Source organism: Echiichthys vipera (assembly GCF_963691815.1).
Source record: "Echiichthys vipera genome assembly, chromosome: 11".
Taxonomy (NCBI): domain Eukaryota; kingdom Metazoa; phylum Chordata; class Actinopteri; order Perciformes; family Trachinidae; genus Echiichthys; species Echiichthys vipera.
Window position 1 is genome coordinate 11,808,153 of NC_139836.1, and position 24,791 is coordinate 11,832,943.

Consider the following 24,791-nt stretch of genomic DNA (forward strand, 5'->3'; position numbering starts at 1 on the left):
TGGGGAAATTTATGGTTATGACGGATGATTCTGGACCAGTTCTCCCATTGGGAGAAGCTTTCTACTGGAGCAGAGCCCAGGCTTTTCACATACAGTCGTGGTTAGAAGCTCATTTACTTTCATCTTTACCATCTTAATTGGAAGAGTCTGCAAGGTATATTCCCCAAAATTTATGAAGGGTAATCCAAGGCATATAAATTGCACTGCCATGTAATTCGATTATGGGATGGAAAGAGGCTGAAAATCCTCCCAAATTGATGACTAAGTTGGAAAGTGTGAGTCTTTTATTACAGAAGATATAGGTCAGAGCATGATCTACTTCCATTAGGTAAACCTATTATTGTCTTCTGTGGACAGCACATCACCTCTGGTTGTTTCGCACTAAATCACTTGCAAATGACTCCAGCAAAACCTCTTCATCATTAGCCTCTCTGTTTCTGTACTGTGTAGGTTGTAAAAGTGCTCCAGGCCTTGGGCAGCTTGGAGGCCTGGCTGGAGTCAGTGGAGCTGTCCATGAAGGAATCTGCTCTCGCCGGTGACCCTGAAACAATGAGCATGGCTGAGAGGGAGAGCTGTCTGCTGGAGAAAGAGATGGCAGCACGCAGCCTGGAGCTCAGTGCTCTGAGGCAGGAGGTGGACCGCCTCCACAGCCACAGTCACCCACACACACACAGCCTGCCAGCACGCATGGAGGAGGTGGAAAAAAAGTAAGTTTGTCAGAGGAGGAGAAGAAGAGGTCAAGGGGTAGCCCCCTGATGTTTATCATTACTGAAGACTCATATTATAAATCTGAACGATCACACTCTGGCGGTTTCACTCGTCACTGTGGTCAGGAAATAAAGTAAGAAGTTTGTCAGTGTTTCCAAGAGGTCACCGGCAATCCAACATGGAAGAGTTTATTCATAAAATCCCCGCTTCTTATTGAAGATAAACAATTTCACCCCATAAACCACAAAAATATATATCCATAGAGGCTTTTTTCTCCAAGTTGGCAAAAAATACTCTCCATGCTCTCACTCATCGCAAGGCTCGAGTGCATTTATTTGTGATTCATGCAGCACTTAGCAGGGTCTACCCCACAGTCCTGACATGCACTTCTCCCAAGGTTTACAAAATGACTCCTCTCACTTTGGTTGGCCTTTAAAAGACAGGTTGTTGCCATGGTCTCTCAGTAAAAACCTTCTGATGTTGGCGGGTTTATGGACGTCCCTATGTCCATAAACACAAGTTCAGACTCTGTAAAGAGCACCAAGTTGACCAAAGAAAATAAAGAAATGGAAAGGGCTGAGTTGAAGTGTTTCCAGGGTTGGGGTGTTAGATGGGGCAGGGATGGACACTTGTGGAGTCTGAGGAACCATTGATGCAGGTAAAGGCTCTCACGAAGCAGCTGTAAGACACTTGGGATGATGTCATTATTTAACGCTGCACACAAGCAACTTAAGGCTCATTTATTCTGGAAAAAATAACCTTTGAAATTGCTCCCTTCACCATCTCAAATATAAACTCTGCACGGACAGGGTACCTTCATGCCCTGAAGTACAGGAAATGTTTATGTGACACATGATATATGATTACATAAACAGTGCTCTAGCATTGGGACATGCACTCAGTACGCTGCTTGCGGTCTCTGTAATGTGGTTCTGGAGAAGGATGCAGGCTTGTACTGTATATGTGGATGCAGATTACAGTTAAGGTGTATCTAGTCATTAAAACATTCCTGCTGGTGTGTGTGTGTGTGTGTGTGTGTGTGTGTGTGTGTGTGTGTGTGTGTGTGTGTGTTTGTGTGTGTGTGTGTGTGTGTGTGTGTCTCCCAGGTACCATCGTGTCCAAAGTGCCCTGACCCAGCAGAACTCAGAGCTGCAGGACACACGAATGCTGACTGAGTTCCTGGAGCGTGTGGAGCTGGAGGAGAGCCAGGAGCTCATCGGTAGTCAGTTCAGCCTAGGCCAGGTGAGACGCTGTGCACCAAAAGTGGCTTTTAAAGGGTCATTCAACCAAATATTAATATATATAAATTATATTATATTGTATTAACCTAATAGTTTGGTTTTGAGATATTCATCTGTGAGATGTCTGCCACTAACCCAGTATAGTAAAGGTGAATGGAATTTGATCTATGATGCTGAAGTATTACCGTTTTTGTCAATGGAGTCTGGTGGCTTTGAAGAGAGCATAGAACAGCTTCAGTTCCCCCCTTGTAAACTTTACCAGGGCTGTCTGACGGCAATGTTAAGTGATAAAAATATTTTAGATGGGCCTTTTCATGGGGGTTAAAATGTGTTTAAAGTGTGTTTTTCTTTCTCTCTCTGAAACCGACAGCCTCTTCACAGTGAGATCTCCTCAGCTCCTTCGTTGCTGGGACTCCAAAGCAGTGGCACTGGTGAGACCTTGATAGAAAACATAGGGGACCCCGTGGAGGAACTACGAGAGGCTGTAGAGATGCTGAATGACACCGTTAGGGAAAGAGGCCGATCGCAGAGCCATGACCAGGCCATCCGGGAGCTCCTGAGGAAGGTAAGAAGATAGGAGTCCGTTTACATTCAACTGGAAGCTGTAGTTCCAGTTCATTAGATCTGATGGTTGCCCCAATGTTTGTTAGATGATGCTGAAGGGTTTTGAAGCCCCTCCACTCCAGTCACAAACAGCTGTACAAACCAAAGGAGCCACATCTGGTTTCCTTTTCATCTTAATACAAGTACTTATGATGACTTTGTGCCTCACCAGCACACCAGCCTGGCGGTACATGTGGAGGAGTGCTTGTGCTACAGCAAGGAGCTGAGCCTGGACATCCTTGAGAAGGAGACAGACATGGCCGTCCAGTGTGAGCCAGACCGCTGCGGCCTAGAGGCTCTGCAGGAGAAGCAGGACCACCTGGAGGTGAGAAGAGGATGGCGTAAACATTTAAAAATGATTCACTAGTGCTAATACAACGCAGTATTTCAACTCACTGACTTTGGATTATTGACCTTTTGCTGCGTGCAATGAAAAAGTGGAACCCCCCCTCGCTTTCTCATACTCGCCTGCAACACATTGTTCCACAGTCTGTTTCCTGTTGTGCCAGATTTTTTCACATCTAAAAAAAAAAGGGGGGAGGGGGGCAGCCCACCCCGCTCTGTGCTGTTTAATTTATTATATAAACTGCACCACGCAATCACACACATACACACATAGAGCGTGCAAAAGTTTATTATTCACACGGGATATTTATTTATGCTCATGTGAGTCATTGTTCTGCTAGCTCTCAGAAGTGTGTGTGTGCGTGTGTGTGTGTGTGTGTGTGTGTGTGTGTGTGTTTTTGAGTAAATCTGGTGGGCTGTGTTCTGTTCTATGCATCTGGAGGTCAAAGGGCTGGATATGAGAGGTTGGTTAAGTCCTGTGTGAGTCATTTTTGGGTAGTGTTATGTTTATCACACGCACACACAGCTGTCTGGACTCGATACCATTGAAGAGCAGAAATGACCTAATCTCCCAAACTGAAATAAGTGTGCCGTCAGCAGACAGGCATCCACAACTCAGTGTTCTCGAGGCTTTCTGTAGCTCAGCAACGTTATGAAACGCAGTGAGAAACGCATTACTCCCTGAGAACCCTCAACACTATTAATTACCGCCTCGTCAAAAGATGAAAAAAAAGCGGCCCAAATTGCTAGCTTGCTATAGCGTGGCAGCCCATATGCGGACCATATGGGTCTTGATATGCATAAAGCTATAGAGATGAGGTCATAGTCATACAGAGACACAATTGGTACAGGCTGTTTGATTGATACCAAGGATGATGGGAGATGATAGATTTTTATTGTGATTCTCCACAGATTGACTATGAGGTCATCAGGGAGGAGGTAAAGGAGATGGAGAACCAGACTTCTCGCTTGGAAGAGCTGTGCCCAGAGAGGGTGCACGTACTCAGGGCAAAGATCCAGGCTGTGCTGCGGGGCTGGACAGAGCTGGGGAAGAGTGTGACGGAGAACAAGTTGCGTCTGCGAGAGTTTGTGCAGCTTCAGGACTTCTTCAGGAGCTACCTCGCCATGATGTAAGCAGGGCGTGGGGACGTTGTGACTCCTTTCTACCAGACGTTCTTTCGTAATCCTCACTGTGAGAACGTCTGCCCATTACAGTATCTTTTCAAGGGGGGAACAGGATGTTCTCGTCGTCAAACACAGGTCCCTGGTGAAATGTATAATTTAAGATGTGCTGAGGAGGTCAGGGCATGTTTCCTGGGCCGAGTGTGACAAGACGATGAATGTGTGTCCTATCAGGGAGAGTCTGGTCATTCTCATGGTCTTTTTTCAAATGTATGGCTTCTCTCACAGCCCTGTTCATTGTCTTCTCCACCATCTCCTTCCCCTCCCTCGCTCCTCCGAATAGCTCATGGACAGAAGACACCCGGTCGTCCATTTTCTCAGATACCGCCTTGCATCTTGGAAAAGATGGCCAGAAGCCACTAGCCGCCGAGCTTGACATGCAGATTGAGCAAAAGTTTGAGGAGTTTGATGAGCTGGCAGACACGGGGAGGAACCTTTTAGACAAAGAACACCACCTCACACAGATGGTGAGCAGGGTGATACACTCACTGCGATCCTTGAATGTATAGTTGGTTTTATTTTTTTTCTGCTTTTACAAACCCAGAGTGATGTCTTGCAGGTAAAAGAGCGCATGGAGGAACTGAGAAGTATGCTTGGCTGGATCTCGGTTCACTGGAGGGCTCAGAAACAACAGTGGCTTCACAAGAAGAGCAGACAGGAGCTTTCACAAGATAACATTTACTCTGAGGCCACAATGTGCTTTCCGTTAACCAAGGTAAATTACAGTAATAGTGGCAATTATTACAGGGACAGACTTGGGTCCTTTGGGAAAAATAAAGCCCTTGATAATCCAATCCTTTTACGTAGAAAAAGGACCTGTTAAAAAAAAGAAAATCCCAAACAATTTATATTATAGCCTGAAGTACTACTGAAGATTTTGGCATCAACAAATAAAATAAAACATCCAATAAGACAATAAATCATAATAGCCAAAAAGAATCATCATAAGAGGATAGGAAACATCAACAATCCTAACATATGTTTCCTGCTATTCAAACTATGAGTGGTACATATTCAATACTTATTTAGCAATGACATACTTTTCTTTCCATGGCTTCCTACATAGAGTTCACCTCCTGAGCTAGAGGCCCAACAGTCCCATCCATCCCCAGCCGTCCCCTCCTACGAAGACAAATTAAAGGCAGCAGGAGACAGCCAGCCCTCAGCCAGACAAGCTGAGCAGCAGGAGGAGAAGCAGTTAGAGGACGGGTATGAGGTCATGAACAGTATCGGACCACGGGGCGGTGAAGCCAGCTCCTCAGAGTCTCCCAAACCCTCCATCGTGGTCCTCAAAGAGCCCGGCAGCCCTGCTTTAGGGGGCATGGTCAACCTCATCCTTAGCTTTGGTAACACAGGGGACAGCCAGGTTCAGATGCTCGACCCGCCGGCTACGACGGACGAGGTGGTGGAGGAGACTTCTGAGCCCGTCCATAGGGTAAGAAACACACACATATCACTATAGTCACCAAACACCATAATGAGATGCCACTGTTATTGACTACATACACTTCTCCCCCAAAAGCACTGAAGCAAATCATGTTTGCCTCTGTTCCCGAAGGTCTATGCAGTGATTTCAGCTCCCTGTAATGACGCTGCATGGGATCTCCCTCCTTGACTATCTGCTTCTGTTCACTCCTCCCTCTCCTTTGGCCTTCATGCCTTTCCTTTTTCCCCATTTTCTCCCTCAGCTCACTGTGCCTCAATCTTCTGCCTATAAAAACTTTTGGAGGCGCTGCCAGGGGCTTTTGGAAAATACTTTGGGTAGTTTAAAGCGAAAGAAAAAGATTTATCGGCAGAGTGCAAACGAGGTAAATTGCGCAGTGTGAATTGGCGTTGCATGCGGCTGTGTCTCAAAGTGTGCTGGGACTGCATGCTGTGTGCAGTTGTTTTCTGGGGGCAGCATGCTCTACTAACCCCTGTTACAAGGTACAGCTGCAGCTTCCCTATGCTGTTTCTGTCTGTAAGCCAGGTATGAGCGTAAAAGGAAACAAGTCAGGCCAAAGTGCTATCATATTTGCACTCAACACCATCTCCGAAGTCACTGGAAAATGTACAGTTAATGTGAGAAAAGTGAGAAACGATAACAAACCATTTTACTGTCAAAACTCACAGTTTCCTACTTAACTTCAGTCATAAATAATCCAAAACCAAATAAATTCTATTCTTAATAAAGCACATTCTGTCGTAATGGGATGGCAAGAGAGAGGTGCTGCTTTTACAATCCATTTGTGTAAATATAAACTTAATGAATAAAGTGTAGTAATACATATGATCTCCAATCATATATAGGTATAGAGTCATTATGTAACTGCTATATTTGTAGCTTTATGCCACCCCAAAAAAATATGTAAGTTCTAGCGATTTATATTTATCTATTTTTTGATTGCAAGTTGTATTTTTGGACATTTTATCTAAAAGTAGACTGTGAATAATCAGTGTTTGATATTTAGAAGAGTTATGTGACCCATCATAATTTCAGCCTTATATTGTAAAAAAGGAGATTTCCATGTCAAAACGCATCAAAACGCAATTGACCGAGACTTCTATACGGTTGTGATGTCACAACTATACTATATATAGATAGAAAATGCGTAACTGTGCAGTAACAGTCGTTACCTGGTCGTATGAGACAGTATGAGAAAAATAATGTGTTTTTGAACATTAAAGCAAGTACACATGTTCTAGTAGAAACCCAAAATACAAGTGTAAACCGGAAAATGAGCATTTGTCGTACAAAAACGATGAATTATCCAAACAAGCTTGAGGCACTGGGAACAAATATGTGTATTGTGAATGTGCATTCATTTTTGCAATAATCGGTCAGTACTAATTTTGTCCTTTCAACTTGTCTTGCGTAAACTCAGATGAATGGTTAAATTCCCAACTCAAAATACAGACAATGAATCAGTATATTTACACTCCAACTTTCCTCTGACGCTAAAAGTTTTCTTGGAGCTTAACTTGTTCAATGAGCCAGGATTTAAAACTGGAGAGCACTGATGGCAAAGACAGAATGAGGGTGATGAGTAAGAAGCACATAAAGTCTTCTGCCTGCTGTGAATGTTGACGGAGGCTTTCTCTTCTCCTTCTGTCACTTCAACACTAGCCTGACGCACACACCTGCTCTTGTTTGGGCTTCTTTGCGGCTGTGCCTCAGTTGTGTAAAATAGGTTACCTCACCTTCACTTCCTATGAAACTTGTGCTCTAAAATGGCTCCCAGCAGAAGTGCATCCCAAACGGCATTACAAGCGCAATCGTTAGGCAAAGAACTGGTGCTGAACTTTTCATGAAAGGCCCCAGGACTGCACACCATGATTTATAGTCTGGGGCTTCCACAGAAACAAGAGATTAGTCACAGAGTTGAAAGGTCAAGCCAATACAGCTGCATATGACGGCATGTGCAGCCACATGTGAGTTTGATTAAGTCCTGCAAGTGTGCAATAGCATTTATGTCCATGTTCTTTTGTCCTTTCATCTAATTTTCTTTCGTGTGTTTAAAAGAAAAACAAAAAAACAATTACACTGTTGTGTGAGGTACATTCCTGAATCCATTGTTTTCTTGGATGTGTGGGATGTAGAGGAAAAGAGGTTGGTCTCTGTAAAGTAGCTGATTGTCTTATTCAGGTTTGCTCTCCTGTCATCATTCATCTGTCACACATAAAACCGCTCTTCTGGGGTTAACCATTTGTGATAAAGCATTTACAGCTCACACATGCCTAATATCCTTTTTCACTTTTTCTAGGTAAGTACCTACTTGCATGTCAAGGATAACAACTTGGCTGTGGCCCCTGTGTATGAGAGTATCACGCTGCCCCGCCAAAAGAGCCGCTCTGCAGCCTCAGCCTCCCCTACATTCTCCCCTCCCCCCTCCTCACCATCGCGGTCCGGGCCGGCATCTCAGACGGCCAATGTAACCTTCCATCCTTTGATGGGGAGCGGTAGCAGCTCCATCTTCAGCAGCCTTAAGAGAATGGGCAAGAAGAGAAAGAGAAAGAGAGATGCCCGCAGACACACTATTCAGAAAATCATGGGAGTGGAGGAGCAGAGTGAAGGGATGCCTTGTTATGACTGCGAGACAATCACGTATGACATGCATACGTGGCCTCTGAAAGAAGGCAGAAGGAAGAAGAGCTCTCCAAAGAGTGGGGATGGAGTAGAAACTATTGCCTATATGAAGAATCCCCTGCTGAAGGACATTGATACAGAATGTTCAGGAGAATACAGCATTATTCCATATGCTGTATCAGATGGACCAACCACAAATCATGCAAGAAGCCACTGCAGATTCCTCTCTTTGGGCTCTGTGCTGAGCTTCGACCTACCTAAGGACATGACCCTCATCCCCAGCATTCAGGACATCATCACCATCGCCCCTCCGGAGTCCAAAAAAGGAGCAGGGACTGATCCAGACCCCCACTCCCAGAGACACACGGCCCTAAGCTCTTTCAAACAGACTCGACCCACTCCTGCCGTCACGGATATCAGTTTTCCTGAAGCACGGACTTCAACAGCTGTAGTGAAAGATCTGCCTGATGTGGACAAGAGCTGCCAACCACCACCTCCACCACCACCTCTTTCCCCGGAAGAAGACGAAGATCAGACTGTACCATGTAACGACCTGTCTAAAACCTGGTTCAGCCTGCACGAGGATGCAGAGCAAGAGTGGGACAAACTGTCAACAGAGGTTAAAACCAGTTCAGCTGAAAGAGCTGGGACCAGCCAGCCTTCCCAGCTCCCTATTTACGTGAACCAAGCCCAAAGTACAGCTGTGCATAAACACAAATGCCCTAGTGTCCACACGCTCATCCGAGACCTAAATGGACACAAATACCATAAATGCACAAGATCCCAGGGTGCGTGCAACGAGAGTCCTGGACTTCAGTGTGTGAGCCAAGCATCTCATATGGTTGTGAATCTGAAGTCAACAGTGAGTGTGAGTGTTCGTCAGGACTCGGTTGACTCCGGGATCTCCACCTCCAGCAGCGTCAAGCTTTGCACTGATGCTCCATGTCCAGATAACCTTCAGCCCAAGGGCGTGGTGGGAAGGCTCGTGTCCCTTGAGGTGGGAGGTCTAGACTGCACTAAAATGAGGGAGAAGGCTGTAACATCGACTGGTCCATCAACAGACTCAGCAGAGCTAGATACAGAGCCCGTCCACCTCGACCACCAGCAGTTTGAGGAGGAAGAAGAAGAACTGGAAGACATCTGGAACCAGACTACTAACTACAGACAGAGTATTTGCTCAGACATCATGTACCAGACCAACCAGGAAGAGCCTGAACCCTCGGACCAATCCAGAGAGCCCCTTTCTCGCTCACCATCACCCAAGACCCCGGCTGTGCTCTACAGGAATCTGGTCACAGCCTCAGCCCCAAACCTCCTCGTGGCAGAGTTTAAACTGCCCCCTTACCTTCAGAGCTTGCTGGGTTATGACAACGAGCAGAGTACCAAAGGTCACCTCGCTCCACTGGCCATAGGGAACAGGAGGTCCTGGGCGGCCTTTCCTAACAGGGAACCAGCCGACAAGACCTCTGTGATAGTGAACGAGACTGCGTCGGATCCAGTGAAGCTGCCAGATGTGGGGGACAATCAGAGATATATTTATCAGTACAGAGAGGATGAGGAGGAGGTGGAGGAGGCAAAGGTGGGAGAGGAGGTCGATGAGCATGCAGGTTGTTCCAAGGTGAGGTCATCGTTTGGTATATTGTGATGTTGAAACCTTTGAGACTGGATCAGTTCACCCAAAGCAAACAAAACATATTCCATAAAAATTAATTTGTTTTTATTTGCCCAGGTTTTGAGGTATTCATCTTTGAGATTACATGGAAGGGATTCTAATTTTGTTTGAGAGAGATTGAAAAATTGAAAGAACTGACAGGTCCTATAAAACGATTGATGCCATGTTATGTGTAACCAGACTTTAAGGGTCCTCTATTGTCTTTTAAGGTTATAAAGCATGTTGAGGTGCTATATAAATACTTTGAAAGTATCAAAACGCTCAATCTTCAGAGAAATGCACACAGCCTGTTTTCAGAAACTGTGACTTTAAACGAGCCGTCAGGACTTCTGTACAGTTGTGATGTCACAACTATACTATATATAGGTAGAAAGAGCTGCTACGGTGGGGTCATTCTATGGCTCCAATGATGGTGCAGAGACCCGGAAATGCTGACCAATCAGAGCAGAGTGGGCTTTTGCAGGAATGGAGGGTTTCAGACAGAGGGTGAATACAGGTATATTCAGACACAGAATGAGAAAAATAATGTGTTTTTTGAACATTAAAGCATGTAAACATATTTTAGTAGAAACCCAAAATACAAGCATGAACCTGAAAATGAGCATAATATAGGACTTTTAAAATGTAGCACCGCAAAGTTGTTCTGTTCACCTCACCTAATATCTCAAACCTGAGCAAATAAAGCCAAGACTATCAGCATGTCTAGATTACACCAGGGTAAGCAAGAAAATGTTCATGACTAAGTGTTTTTATGTCATTTGGGTGAACTGAAACTGAAACTGAAACCCACCCTCCCTCATTTATTAGAACCCTAATAGTGATATATTTCAAGTATGTCAATTATCCCATGTATACGGTGAATACAAGCTATAGTCATTTTGCCCTAAAACTGGGGCCAGTAGCCTGTATCACTGTTCTGATGTTAAATGCAACACAACTGCATGAGCAACTTTTATCTTGTCACCAGTGATGACGGTGAAATCTTCTCTTTCTGAACAGGACCAGTCGATGAGTCTACTGTCAGTTCATATGGGATTAGATGGCGTCTGTCAGCAAAGAAAAGCCTCTCAAAGTCTGGACAACATGGAGAAGCAGGAAGAATCCATGGCCACAGGAGGGCACTGCAACACCCTGGTAAGAGTGACTGCAATTTGTTAAGCTCTCATTAGAAATATGGCTCTTATGATGATGAACCACAGAGAGGATTTTTCTTTCTTTTGTCTAAATTGTGTTGATTTAAACCCTCTCAGAGTGAAAAGCCTGAGCTGCAGTCTATGGAGGGAATGCTCGAGAGGAAGCACAAGCTGCAGCTGGGAGGAAAGAAAGTAAGAAAGGCTCCGTTTTATGTCTAAGCCAGCGCGGTCAGCAAATGTAAAGCCCACAGTCAGCAGCAGCACGCACTCTTATCTTATTTTCACAGGCTGCCTCCAGAGGCTGGAACTCCTACCATGCCGTCGTATATAGACACACCTTGTGCTTCTACCAGGATAGAAAGGATACACTGAGAGTAAGCAGAAAAAAAAATTACAACAATAAAAAGCCCCGGAGAACAGAAATGATAAATAATTGAATGGAATGGTCAATGATGATTAATCTGTGCTGCAGAGCTCTGTATGTGGCCTGCCGTTGAACCTCATGGGAGCTGAGTGTTCACCTGCACCAGACTACACCAAAAAACCCAACTGCTTGCGACTACGGTAAGACTGTGATAACCATTGAGTCACAATAATGTTTTGTAGATGATACAGACAGTTCTGTGCGTGACCTTCTGGTATTTGGAGGTTGTAATAGTTGTCTTTCTCTCCCTCAGGCTCCGTGATGGTTCAGAATACCTACTCAACGCCTCCTCGCGCTTTATGATGAAGAAATGGATGATGAAAATACAAGCAAACACAGGTAAATGTTTTATCTCAAAGATAATGTATGCTAATTCTGAGCTGATGTGAAAATGATGTGATTCATTTATTATGTTTTTTTTCATTTAAAAGGTCCGAGTGAGTCTTTGTCATCATTATCAAGTGTCCCAGTTGATCAAGACCTCCCCATCTCCTTGTAAGACATGCCAGTTTTAACAACTGTTATCTCTTGACTTCAAGGATTCTTCCGGTCTTTACAAACAAAATTGTTTCCCCTTCTACCTTATCAGAAAGCCTTTCCACTGCTCCGGTTGTCATGGTCTCGCCAAATGCCACTGCTCCTCCCATCATGATGCCAACACCACGTTCCCCAGGCGCAAACCACCAGGCGCCGCCCAAACCAAGGAGATTGTTGTCCTCACCAGAGAGTTCAGTCACATGCCGCAGAGTCATTTAAGGAGTGTGGATGAGCAGTTGACCATCTCATCCTCAGATGGAGGCTGCTGTGGTAAGGCCTTCTGCTGCACATTCACACTAAGCAGAAGCAATACAAGTACCACTCTCCATTGTTGGCTATTGAAAAGCCCCAACTGAGCCACTGGCGGTTAGTGGATGCACTCAGCTATGGTAGTTGTTGAGTGTTACATTTGCTTGCTTCTTTACTCTTGAGGCTACTGTACTAGATTTAATTTAGTAGCTTGTATAGTTTCACACTGCAACGATAAGTGCTTTAACCATGGAAAAAAACAGGGAATTACTCGTTGTAGGCACAGTGTGTTCCACTAGGGGGAGCTAAGGTATTGTCTTACATATTAAACAACTGGAGTATCACAGGACTGCACAGAGGCAGCTCATATTTGTTATCACAGTAAAAGTTTCAATTTTAGTCCCTCTGCTCTTCTGTTCTTGATGTCTGCTTTTTTATATTAATCTGTTTTCAATTTACCACATTAACAGTATAATAAACCTAATATAAAACCAGTGCCATAAAAAGATATGCATTGCATTTAACATACAGTACATAAATACATACATCCAGGATCACCAACATCGCTATCACCCGCAAAATAAAGATAGTTAGTAAATTTAAGAGATACCGTGTATGTCATCCCTGGATGTAACAGCTATGGCCTACCTTTCACGGCATAGGTTATTTTCTCCATAGGAGCATATGAATTGACCTCATTATTTATTTATTTAACCTGTATTTTTCCAGATAAAACATTAAGAACAGTTTCTTATTTACAATATCGATCTGGTCCGAGAAATCTCAGCAGGAGTAAAGGAATACAGAATACACAAGTTTGACTCACAGACAAATATACAACAGATATACAAGTATACACAGCCTATGTACAGACATAAAATAGAAAACACAAATGTACTAAAATGTGGGAAACTGGGGACTCAACAAGAGCAAGAGGGATCTACTAAAACATTGTTAAGTTTCTGCTTGAAGGCAGACTCTGAATTATGTTAATCATTATCCACTTAGCAATATTTTAATGTCTGCTTTGAATAATATTTTTTCCCTCTTTAGACCACGACGAAGACAGTTTAGAGCGGACAGTGACTCACAGATTGTCTGGAGCTTCCAGAGTCCACCTCTCTCCCTCCCCTCACTCCCCTGTCTTCAACAGTCAGGACTGGCTCAGCAACAAACGCCGCTCCCACTCCTTTACATCAGGTTAGTCTGCAGTTATTAACCTAAATGATCTGTAATGTGGCTGTGAATCATAAACAGCTGTTTTTTGGTCTTCTAACGTCCTCTCCGCTGGTTGCTCTCAGCAACGTTTCAGAAGATCAAACCTATGCTGCACACACCTGGAGGCAGAGGCCTGGAAAGAGGCTCCAACTACTGTGTGACTCTCGTAGTTGGAGACAAGCCGTCAGACAGTGCGTCCGTAAGCAGAAGCTCGGAGCCCCCGCTGCTGACCTTAGCTGGGTGGCAGCAGGACACCTCTCAGGACTCGGCTCTGAGGAGCTACGCCAGCCTGCCACGACCACGCAACAAGTCCGTCTTCAAAAAGTTCTTTGGAAAAAGGGACCTCTGAGTTTTTAAAAAGATATTTTTACTAAGAAAGGTTTTTACAAATAGTGTCTTATGTGCAGTGCACATATTTGTTGAAAAGCAAAAACAATGCTACTACTGACTATATTTATGATTATAAGAGCTACCATGGTTTTATTGTTGATGTGTTTTTTTTTTATAAATCACTTCACGTCCTTATAATGAGTGTTTGTATTGCTCTTACTTTATTTCTATTGTGAAAGGATCAATACTGTGTGAGTGTGCACCGTGTAGTTGTAGATTTGATTTTATTACAAAACACATTTTCTCGCCAGTCTTATTCATGTTTCCTTTTGTAGTTTGGATTGTTGAGTTATTGCGTTAACAGTTCCTGTAAGAACCTGCCTGCTCAGTGGAAAATCAGAAACCACATTTAGAGAATAATCCCAGTGATATCATCTTGTCTCAGTTATGACCAGGTATTGTCCTGAACTCATGACACTTACATCCCATGTACAGCATGTGGTGCACCAAAGCATTTTCTTCTTTATACAACTGTACTAAAAGCAGCAGTTTGATACTGCTTGAGCTTGTTTGATATTAACACTTTTTATATACAGACTGCTGCAAAGACTATTCTTAATAAAACACAAAAAATATGATTTGCTTCGTCTGTGATTAATGGATGAAGATATTTATTTTTAATAGAGTTGTGCGGAAAATGTCAAATGTGAAAGTGTTGTTATCATCTCTGAAGGCTTTGAAGAGTAAAAGGATTAGATGAAAAGGGAGATTAAAGGCCAAGCCAGGCGAAGAACATCTTCACATCATTAGCCCTCTTTTTGCATATTAAAGACATGACATCAACAAATCCAAAATCAACAGAAACCAAACATTCTCTGCAGACATTATGGCTGCATAATGAGTCGTGTGCATTAAGAGTTTGCAAAAGGCCACTGTTTAGCATTTCAAAATATTCAGCGATTCACTTTGGGATGTCTGAGGGACAGATCCGTTGCAGCAGAGAGGGAAATGGCAAAGAAATTGATCACTTGGGGCAAATTTAAAAATATTTTTGGAAGATTTGTAATACACGAAGAACCAGATATGATTACATTTTCTGAAGAAAATGTTAAGTGTGCGTGCTTACTCTGAAAATTGAAAGTGCAAACACTAAACCAGTAGAAATGTCTTAAAACATTGTTTTAATGTGTGATGTCATATGGGGGTTAAAGCAGTTGAATTGTCAGTTGAATTGTTGCACTCTCAGGGTTTGAACCGTATTTCGAAATTGAGAGCAAAGAGCAGCTGAAATTAGTGCGAACACTGAAAGCATTTGAAACTTAAAGGTTCCATATTGTAAAAATTGTGGTGCTATATAAATACAGTGAAAGTATCAAAACTCTCAGTCCACAGAGAAATAAACACAGCGCATATTCAGAAACTGTGTTGTTAAACAAGCTGTCAGGACTTCTGTACGGTTGTGATGTCATAACTCTATATGGGTAGAAAGTGCTGCTACAGTGCTGTTACAGTTGTTACCCGTCTGCAATGACATTGCAGAGACACAAAGACAGCAGATGGGCACTGGGCTTTTTCAGGAAGGGGTTTTAAAGGGACAGGCACTGAAACAAAGCGTTTCAGACAGAGGGGTGACAGACAGGATGAGAAAAATATTGTGTTTTTTGAACATTAAAGCCTGTATACATGTTCCAGAAACCCAAAATACAAGTATGAACCTGAAAATGAGCACAATATGTGAATATCAAGTTGAATGTATGTAAGCACTGAAAGTAGTTGAACCGTCAGTGAGGTGAGTGAAGAAGAAGTGAGCCGTTTAAAAGGTGAAAGCAATTGAAATTTCAGTTGAATGGCAGCGCCAACAATAGCTAAACCACGTGCACTGTTAGTAGTTGAAGCGTCAATTAGCAGGGACAGCAGTTGAATGATGGAATAATATGTCCCATGAATCAAACCTTAAGACCACACTATATACAGTACAGTACATGCTGATCTGCAACGTGACGTCATGATTAAAGTGCACTTTTCTCCCATTAACCACCCGCCTAACATATTATCACACTTTTGTAGAGCAGCGCTTTACAAATGTAAAAAAAAAAATCGCCTCCAAGTTCATATAGGACTGCAAAAAAGTCACAGTGCTTTCTTGGCACATATATCAGCATACACACATGCACACAGCAGCTACAGTAGCGTATGGAATGGAAACAGCTCGACAAAGCTCTGTGTTCGTGGTGAAAATTTGTCAAAAATATCCAACAGAGGTATTAATCATGGAAGGTCAGCAATCTGTGAATCATTATTGAGATTCTATATAGATGAATGCTGTATGACTCAGCCTCTCACATCACTCTGAAATCTACCCAAAGTTTGTTCACTTTAAATGCAAAGTCCCCATATAAGTCATGTCCATGTACTAATGCATTGATCTGTATGTTATTAGTGTAGACAAGTTAATAATCCACGATGACATCCAGGATATTATAGGCCAATTCACATAGTTGCTGCATGCACATGTGGCACCTATTTTCTTCTTCGCATGGCCTACAAACATTTGGGTTTTTCCATCCACACTAAAGACAGTTTCTGTGTGTTTTTCCTCTGTCAAGAGAGCCAAATCCTTTGCGGCCCTGAGGGACGCGGCACCGGCCAATCGATTGATCACCGTGCCCCCATGCTTTGTGACCGCGCTGACCTCTGACCTCCACATCATCTGCTGACAGCTCCTGACCGCTTCTTCACAGCAGTGTGTGTGTGTGTGTGTGTGTGTGTGTGTGTGGGGGGGGGGGTTATATGGCTGGGCAATGGATACATGGACCACAAAACACAACACCCACACACTTCTCCACACTCCACACTTAGGTTGTTGCATTTCCTCCGTCTAACCACTAATAACGGCCCCCATGACATATCCTACCAAAGGTGAAGAAAAGTCTATGTTTTGTTATGTAGCCAAGTAAGGAATGACTCATCAGGGGCTGCCACTGTCATTTAAAGAGATCCGGAGATCACAAGGAACCATTAAGGTAGTGTAACAGGAGAGGGATGTCCTCAGGCCTCAACTCCTCCCCTGCTGCTGATGGAGAATGAACCTCGTGCCTCAGGAAGGATGAATGACTCTTTACAGATTTCTACAGGGAATATGTGAATGTTTGCTCTTTAGTATCATAGTTGATGAAAAATATTAGATTTATTTCAGTATTTTTGAAAAAATAATACTAATTGTATGAATAACAAAGGCATAAATCAAGCAAAGGTTTTACTTTTTTTATTTTCTCGTGCTTCTTTTAGCTTTGATCCCAGGCTCAAAAGGTAGGCTTGCAGATTGGTGTGCTAGTGTCCCAGATACAGGCTTTGAAACCCAACACTGTCTGCCTGCAGACCCAGGGAGCCCCATGAAGGTGATGTAATGGGAAGAGCGGTTTAGGAATCATTGGTGGTGGGCAACAGGGTGGAATAATGGTTAGAAACCCAGATCATATAGCTTAATTTCCACAGCCTTCAGATCCCATTCAACATTAACTGCCCACCTGTCAAGATCGGCGGACTTTAGTTATGCCCAGAAGCACAATGTAGAGAATTAAAGGGATGGTTCTGATTTTTTTGAAGTGAGGTTGTATAAGGCACTTATCCATATTCAGTGTATAATCTACGCCCCCAGTTTGGAGAAGCAGACAGGCAGGCACGGAAGCTTGGAAACTCCTTTCGATAGGGATAGCACCTAAACGTATTTTAGCCAATTAAAAAAAGGCCCACCAAAAACAATCATCAGGTTAAATGTACAATATGTTAAGAATATTTTCATTGCTTTACCTTTTCGTCACACGGCCCTGTTTAAGTTTACGCGGAGGGAACTGAAGCTGTCATCTAGACTCTCGTCAAAGCCACTAGGATATTAACAAAAACAGTAATATAACCTTGCAGAGTTGCTGGTCTTTGTTTTGAGTTATTTTAGTTCCTAAACCTTTAAAATCCCATAGTTAAACAATAACCCAAATAAACTAACCGATCAAGGCAGTAGTCGACAAGCAACTCCGTGTTCTGCAAGGTAAAATGACCATTTTCATCAATGGAGTCTGGGGGCTTAGATGCGAGCATAGAACGGCCTCAGTTCCCCTCTGTGTACACTTAAACAAGGCTGTCTAACAGCAAGGTAAAGTGGTGAAAATATTCTATATACAGCACACCCCTAAATTTCTATTGATTTTTCAAATGCATTTAGCTGCTGCCTGCTTCTCCAAACTGGAGGCGTGCTGAAAACCATCTACTGTAGATAATACACTGACTATGGATAAGTACCTCACTTCAAAAACTCTTAACTATCCCTTTAAAATTAATTATAGCATTCTTGGAAATTATTTAAAAAGCCTGTGGGCCATGCAAAGCTTTATGGCAGTAACTGTGAGAACCTGCATACCCAGGATGATGAGAAATTACCTTGACTTAAGGAGGTACTGGCAAGTGCATACCATGTGCAAGCTTTGGCACTGAGAAATTGGACATTACAGATGCTAAGAAGCTTAAGTTCCACATCCTTCAATAAATCACAGATTCATCTTGGGAAATAAACCGCGAGTTTGAAGTCCAGCTTTGGGAAAGTAGGAGCAGGCATTTGTGTATCTCCCACATGGTCTTTGAACAATGTGTCAGATTTTCATCAGCTCAGTTTGGCATTTTGGCCAAGGGCTTCTCAGACAATATATCATAATATGTACCCCCCTCCCCACAGCTGTCATTGTGCCTCCTGGGCTGGTACCACAAAGTGCAATAACTGGAGAGACATGTCCTCATCTAAGCTCCACCTCCCCACCATCCACCCCACTTCCCCTCCCTCCTGCCAGCAATCTCCCTTTTGTCCTGGATTGTTGGTAAGCTCCTTGTATTTCTGTGTCCTCCATGTGTGGAGGGATAAAGGGTTACAGGGTGCCACATAGACATCTGTCTAGCAGATATGGTGCAAATGCATCTCTGCGATATGGAAATTGATTCACTTCTTATTCATTCAAGCTATTCTATATGGCTTAGGACGCATCAATACATTCAAGTCCCTTGACGGTGTATCCAATTGTTGCAGTTGCACAATGGTTATGGATAAGCAAACCAATGGCGCCAACATTGTAAAATGGTAGGCATGACGACCATATGTCTTTACAATGTTACCATGAAATAATGGAATACAGATGTTTTTGGAGCATGGAAGGGAGTTCTTTTCTGTGCAACAAAGAATTGAAATGGATCTTTATTGATTTGAATTATTTGCTACTGTATGGAAAACTGTTATGATGGTGGATTTCACAAACATTATAACACTGTAAATCAGTGGCTCCCAACCTTTTTTTTGTCAGCTTCATCAACAATATTTAAACTGTTTATCCATTACTTTTAGCATTTTAAACTGTTGTCTGGATATAAGGATATTTATTCAAATAAATGAACATTCAAATAAAAGAAACCACATTTTTTGTTATTCAAATAGTTGCGCTACTCCACAATTGTTCCATGTTCCCCCTGGCAACAGTATCCCTGGGGGGAATCACTGCTGTAAATTATATGCCCATGATAACACAATATGGTTGCTAATCACATCAGAACACATTAAATGTGTACACACACACACACACACACACACACACACACACACACACACACACTTTACTTGCTAAAATTGGCAAAGTCTCTGCCACTGTTACATAACCCATCTGCTACCCCACTGCAGGGTGCTAAGGATCACCTTCCAATCAGGAGAGCCCACTCTTTCAGCAGGACTGCTTGGCATTCCCCACTCCACCGTGAATCATACCAACTCTAATTGTCCGTTACGGTCGTGCCAACAATGCAACATTATATTTCCATGTTAGTTAAAAAATACGACCATTGCGATGTTGACTTTGAAGCCAATTCAGCGACTGTCAGTGCCAGTTGATCCAGAGGTACGTCAGCAGTGGTCACAGAACAGATGCTGGCACAGCAGCATGTCTGACGCAGATCACAGCTGGCAGCTCTCTCAGCAGCTAGCCTGACAGGCCACATCAGTTACGAGCAGTATTGAAAAAAAACAAGCCAAAAAAGCCTTCCGTGTATTTTTTTCATTTTGAAATGACCTAAAGATGCTTTAAAGTCAAAACAAATATCTTTGCAGGAGAGTTTCTATTAAAAACCTTGATACAACTGCCAGACATCGGAGGTCACGCAGTCAGTGAAATTCCACCTGGAGGGACTCTATATCTGATCTGGACTGTCCACAAAACTTGAATGCTCTTGAGCTACTTAAGTCTCTAAAAACATACTTATTCCTGATAAACCTGAACTTGGTAAGAACACTGCAGACAATGCGAAGCAATGGAATCGCACATTTCACAAAACAATTCCCTTGGTTTATGCGTGCATTTACATTCAATGGCTCAAATTTGTCCCCATAAAAAATACCTCTTCATATATACGTATGAATTGAGTTATCAGCTGCTAAAGTGTTTATACATTTTTGGGACGGCATGTATATAAGTATAAAGTGCGGTTAGTCATTTCCCGGCTGCAGCGATGGTGCAGAGATGCAGAGAGTGCAGATGAAGAAGACCCGGAAACACTGACCAATCAGAGCAGACTGGGCTTTTGCGAGTGGGGGGATTAGAGACAGGCGCTACAAGGGAGTGTTTTAGACAGAGAGTGAATACAGGTATATTTAAACAGACAGTATGAGAAAAATAATGTGTTTTATGAAAAAAAGCATGTAAACATGTTCTAATAGAAACCCAAAATACAAATATGAACCTGAAAATGACCAAATATAGACGCTTCACTTCTCTTCAAGTTTAATATGTGTTTTTCTATAGCTATGAAACACTTCAGATGCACTTTTTGAGCTTGAATATTAGAATAAATCCACCATAAATGCACTTAGACAGCTCAGAAATCCAATATTTAGCGATACTGTTTATCCTTTACTCTAATCTGACATGGACAGAAATGCCATTATCTCCCAGAATGAGCGTAAAATCCTTGAAACAAGAGTGAGGCATATTTATTTATACTGCCGATTATGAAAACATTGAAGCTTATCACCAGTTTGAAACCATTTGAAACTACTGAACAATTTCCAACTTTAAATATAAAAAGAACAAACAATCTCGTTGTTGAAAGACAATAACTGTTTATTTTTCTCCATCCTAGTAGATAAATAAACCATGACAGGATTGGACATAGCTGCACTGTAAAATATTGATTGATTTTCAATGAGCACCTCCTCAGGTTGACAAGACAAACACAAGGGGGGCTCACATAGCAAAGAACTAAATGTATAAACAGGAGCTTTGTTTGCCTCTCTCTAAAAAGAAAATAGCACTGCTTGTCTTTTTGAACAAATAAATATTACACACTAATAAATGAGAAATGCCTGCTGGAGTCTCTGAACCAATAGCAGAAAAAAATAATCCAACAGAGCTGTTCTGAGGACTGGAGAGCACGGGATATTTACACACTAACTGAACAATTCCCCCGCTGCGTTCCATCTCACAATCAATTATTCAGCATACAATCCATTTTGAGGCTGCATGAGTAAGACAAAAATGAAATGTGTACATAAATACATGCATGTGACACACTAACTCTTCCAGCAGCACAGTAGGCCTCTCGGGTTAGGTAAAAAACGCTGTTATGAAGCGTGTGTAAATCCACTCAACAGTCTGGCTGTGTGTACTGTATATGCACTCACACAAATAAAACTTGTAAGCACAAATATGCAGAAGTGCAGTGTCTTTCCATTTTAGTGGCTCTGGATCTCCACATTAGGTTGAATGCTTTAGACAACTTTGTAGTGTTGCTAAAATCTCTTGTAGAATGGCGTTTCTGTTTTCCTTAGATACCTAAGTGGGAAAAGAAATAGGCAAAAATCATTTAAGGTGGCAAACAGGTAGTGTGGAGATAATGTGAAAAGATAATTAACACGAGAACTGTGACAAATATCTCCGACAATACAGTGTCCTCTTTATCAATCACTTTATCTTGTCCTCAAGATCAACCACAGCCTGATCTGTGACCTACTGTTTTATTCGTGAAATTACAAGTGAAACAAATCTTTTTTTTTCAAAAAATGTTTACACTGCCACATAACTACTCCAGTGCAGGGAGTATTTTGCATGACAATATCCATAACTGAGTCTTCCGTGATAAATCACTTTGACATTTCAGACCACCCTTTGTTGTTGAATCAGTCACGCATGATTTAGAATTAATCCCGCAATAGGAGAGGGATAATGCAGGGCATGCCTCTTCTGCGTTAGTGGGCAGACTGACTGCCCTCCTAAGACTTACGTGGATACAGTGTAAACAGTGTCCTATAGCTATTGTGGGACTTAAAGGCTCCTAAACTGACCTAAATACCCCCACCCCCCCCCCCCAAGAGAGTGTGCTGGTGTTTGTACTTACAGTGAAGATCTTGACATCGCTCCTGCTCCGCACCTCTTCCACAAGACCCAGTGGTTTGCCTTTGGGGATGGGGATGGTGCCGAGGATGGTGCAGGAGGAGCTATCTAAAGTTTGTCTCACCGCCCTGATGAACGACTGGCTGAAGAGCTCCATTTTGCCGATCTCATCAATGAGAAACACCTTCCTGTTGCCACCATCTGTGGACCCTGCCTGGAGCCGAGCATGCATAGGTTTGTAACTGATCTTAGGTAGAACTGCAATATTTTATTGGAAGGAACATTAAGTGTACAGAAACACACAAATATAAATGATCGTCGCACTATATTTTGGTATTTTTCTCCCCAGCCCCCACCTACCAAACTCTCACTCCTTACCAATGCAAAAAGGTAACTATATATATATATATATATATATATATATATATATATATATATATATATATATATATATATATATATAAACAAATGAGTAAAAAATTGATAAATATAAATAAAAATAACAGTAACAATAATAAATAAAATAAACATTGACAATAATAATAATTCTAAATATAATAGGCAGAAATAAAAACAGTAAAAATAAGAAATAAAATACACTGACAGTAATAATAATTCTAAATACAAAAATAGTTTTCAGTTCAGACATTTATTGATAAGAACTATTAAACTGACCCCGCAGGTGGCCATGTGGTTACTCTAATGTTTGGAGAAAGCTCATTGTGTTAATGTACCCGACTGACAGTATACCTGTGATGGTGTTTGCATGTTACACACAACGAGTGATCAGCAGTGATTACAGAGGCGCTTCAAGTGAGATGAAAGTGGAATATATGCCGCCAAGGCACAGACACCTTCCTTTACAGCACATGTGCAGGCGTCACTTACATCCCGGATTAATCATGGTCAGTGACAGCCAGACGGCACCACCAACACTAAAAATGTCACTCTGGAATTTATGTGTTTTCAAGCTTCCAATTATTCCCTCAATTCTGAGAAAATCAAAGGTTTGATGAGTTGTCGAGTGTGGGAGAAAAGAGAGCGTTTTGCTTACTGTGATCTATTGATGAGGGAGAGTTTAAAAAAGCAAGCATCTTACACTTCTGAAGAGGGGGAGAGCCAGGTTTTCAAAAGAAGGCAAGTCAACCACATACTGCCCCACTGTGTACTCCCTTCTGCCATGAGAGGAACCAGCAACATCTCTGCAAATTAAAATACGGTGAAGGTTACTCAAAAACAGCACGATCACAGGAGAGCAGGTAGTTCTGAGAGGCTACCCTGGTACCTGATTCTGGACAGGTGGCCCCTCTCTCCTGTCACCGTGACAACATCAAAGCCGACTCTCCGGCCTCCCTCCCTGACCTCCTCGGTGTAAAACCCTTCAACTCCCACTCCTGATGACACCAAAGCCTCATAGGCTTTCTGGACCAGAGTGGTTTTCCCCACTCCTGTAGGCAAAACAAGAGACAACCACTGCAACAACATCATTTCAAATTATTGATGTAGTGTAAAGTGTGAGGATATGTTTAATCCATGCATAAGTGATAAAATAAGATAATAGAAGATAAGATACATCCTTAATTCATCGAAAGCCGGGAAATTCAATTGTTGCAGCAGTACAACAGAAACAACAGAAATGAATACAGACAAGTATTTACAAGTATAGACACTGGTGTGATTAATAGCAGTAGAGTCAACAGGTCTATGTAAAAAAAACAGACTCATATATGATATTGTAAAGTAATGGAACTCAGTCACTCAACATATTAACATAATAATATTGTACATCATGATATAGTTGGGGGAAACATACATTGTATAAGGTGCAGTATTGTGGTAATTTAGTATAGAACGGCATAGTCCAGAAATAAATATAAAGATAAATAAAACAACTAAAATAGGATTAATAAAATAAATAAATAAATCGTACGTTTGTAGTGTAACTAACCCGTGCTGGGAGTAACAAGTAGCAAACACCCTTATTGCTCTCAGTCTACTAAATTTACTAAATGTTAAAGCAATACATCTTTGAATTATTGTGCCATGTTGACTCAATAATAGTATTTAAAACTGTTACCGTTTATATGAGCGTGTCTTGAATGTGTGGAAGGACTCGAAGAATTGCATAAATACATACCATAAAAGGTTATGATGGGATATTAACCCGACAAAACTAGCTAAAACCATGCATCTATGAGCTAAAACAACAAAGTAAACAGTTAGTGCCCGGGTCACTGGGTTAGCATAGCTGACTGACTGCTCTGGATTTGCAGACACACTGGCTGTGGTGTGTTACCTGGAGGTCCCGTCAGAAAAACGTGTTTGAACATTTCAGTTTACAGCAGGTTTACAGCCTTCAACGCGCTGCAGCTGCTCTTCCGTACACATGGAGTTGACGCATGCGCGGTGAGCATATTCAGTGGGGAAGTGTTTATATCTTTTTATGTAAAAGTAATAACGCCACAGCGCACAGATGCTCTGTAAGTAAGGAAAAGTTCTGCATTCAAAATCTTACTTGAGTGAAAGTGGAAAAGTTTTACTATCAAATATTCTCAAAGTCAAAGTTTTTTAAGTATATCATATCATTGAATTATAATTATTGATGCATTCATTTGAACGTTACTTTAATGTGGATCTTATTTATTCTTCTTCTTATTTTTGAACAATAT

At 42.1% G+C, this 24,791-nt stretch overlaps 2 protein-coding genes across 5 annotated transcripts in view; one reads left to right on the forward strand and one right to left on the reverse strand.

Moving 5' to 3' along the window:
• Positions 1-14,335, forward strand: part of mymx (myomixer) — a 30,637-nt gene extending 16,302 nt beyond the window's left edge. For 3 of the 4 annotated variants that reach the window (XM_083922743.1, XM_083922745.1, XM_083922744.1), the window contains exons 16-34: positions 451-707; positions 1,815-1,950; positions 2,320-2,514; positions 2,725-2,877; positions 3,810-4,027; positions 4,363-4,546; positions 4,639-4,794; positions 5,146-5,514; positions 5,768-5,887; positions 7,823-9,763; positions 10,817-10,951; positions 11,068-11,142; positions 11,238-11,324; positions 11,423-11,514; positions 11,628-11,713; positions 11,806-11,869; positions 11,964-12,181; positions 13,214-13,360; positions 13,462-14,335. In XM_083922743.1, the coding sequence (XP_083778869.1) occupies positions 451-707; positions 1,815-1,950; positions 2,320-2,514; positions 2,725-2,877; positions 3,810-4,027; positions 4,363-4,546; positions 4,639-4,794; positions 5,146-5,514; positions 5,768-5,887; positions 7,823-9,763; positions 10,817-10,951; positions 11,068-11,142; positions 11,238-11,324; positions 11,423-11,514; positions 11,628-11,713; positions 11,806-11,869; positions 11,964-12,181; positions 13,214-13,360; positions 13,462-13,727 (4,899 nt within the window). In that variant the 3' untranslated portion in view covers positions 13,728-14,335. The remainder of the gene's footprint in view (positions 1-450; positions 708-1,814; positions 1,951-2,319; positions 2,515-2,724; positions 2,878-3,809; positions 4,028-4,362; positions 4,547-4,638; positions 4,795-5,145; positions 5,515-5,767; positions 5,888-7,822; positions 9,764-10,816; positions 10,952-11,067; positions 11,143-11,237; positions 11,325-11,422; positions 11,515-11,627; positions 11,714-11,805; positions 11,870-11,963; positions 12,182-13,213; positions 13,361-13,461) is intronic. The other variant, XM_083922746.1, reaches the window with a different exon arrangement.
• A 6,525-nt stretch (positions 14,336-20,860) lies between these two features.
• ntpcr (nucleoside-triphosphatase, cancer-related) lies at positions 20,861-24,493 on the reverse strand. The gene is made up of 5 exons (XM_083922747.1): positions 24,419-24,493; positions 23,408-23,570; positions 23,222-23,324; positions 22,127-22,336; positions 20,861-21,564 (listed from the first exon to the last, which is right to left on the reverse strand). Exons 1-5 carry the CDS (start codon positions 24,450-24,452, stop codon positions 21,487-21,489), a joined length of 588 nt encoding a protein of 195 aa, XP_083778873.1. The 5' UTR covers positions 24,453-24,493; the 3' UTR covers positions 20,861-21,486.
• Between the last annotated feature and the right edge of the window lie 298 nt (positions 24,494-24,791).

Coding starts and splice junctions, on each gene's coding strand:
- ntpcr (XM_083922747.1), bottom strand. CDS start 24,452: ATGTTCAAACACGTTTTTCTGACGGGACCTCCAG. Junction 23,571..24,418: donor TTTTCTGACGGGACCTCCAG/GTAACACACCAC, acceptor TTTTGCCTACAG/GAGTGGGGAAAACCACTCTG. Junction 22,337..23,221: donor CTCTCCCCCTCTTCAGAAGT/GTAAGATGCTTG, acceptor GCTCGGCTCCAG/GCAGGGTCCACAGATGGTGG.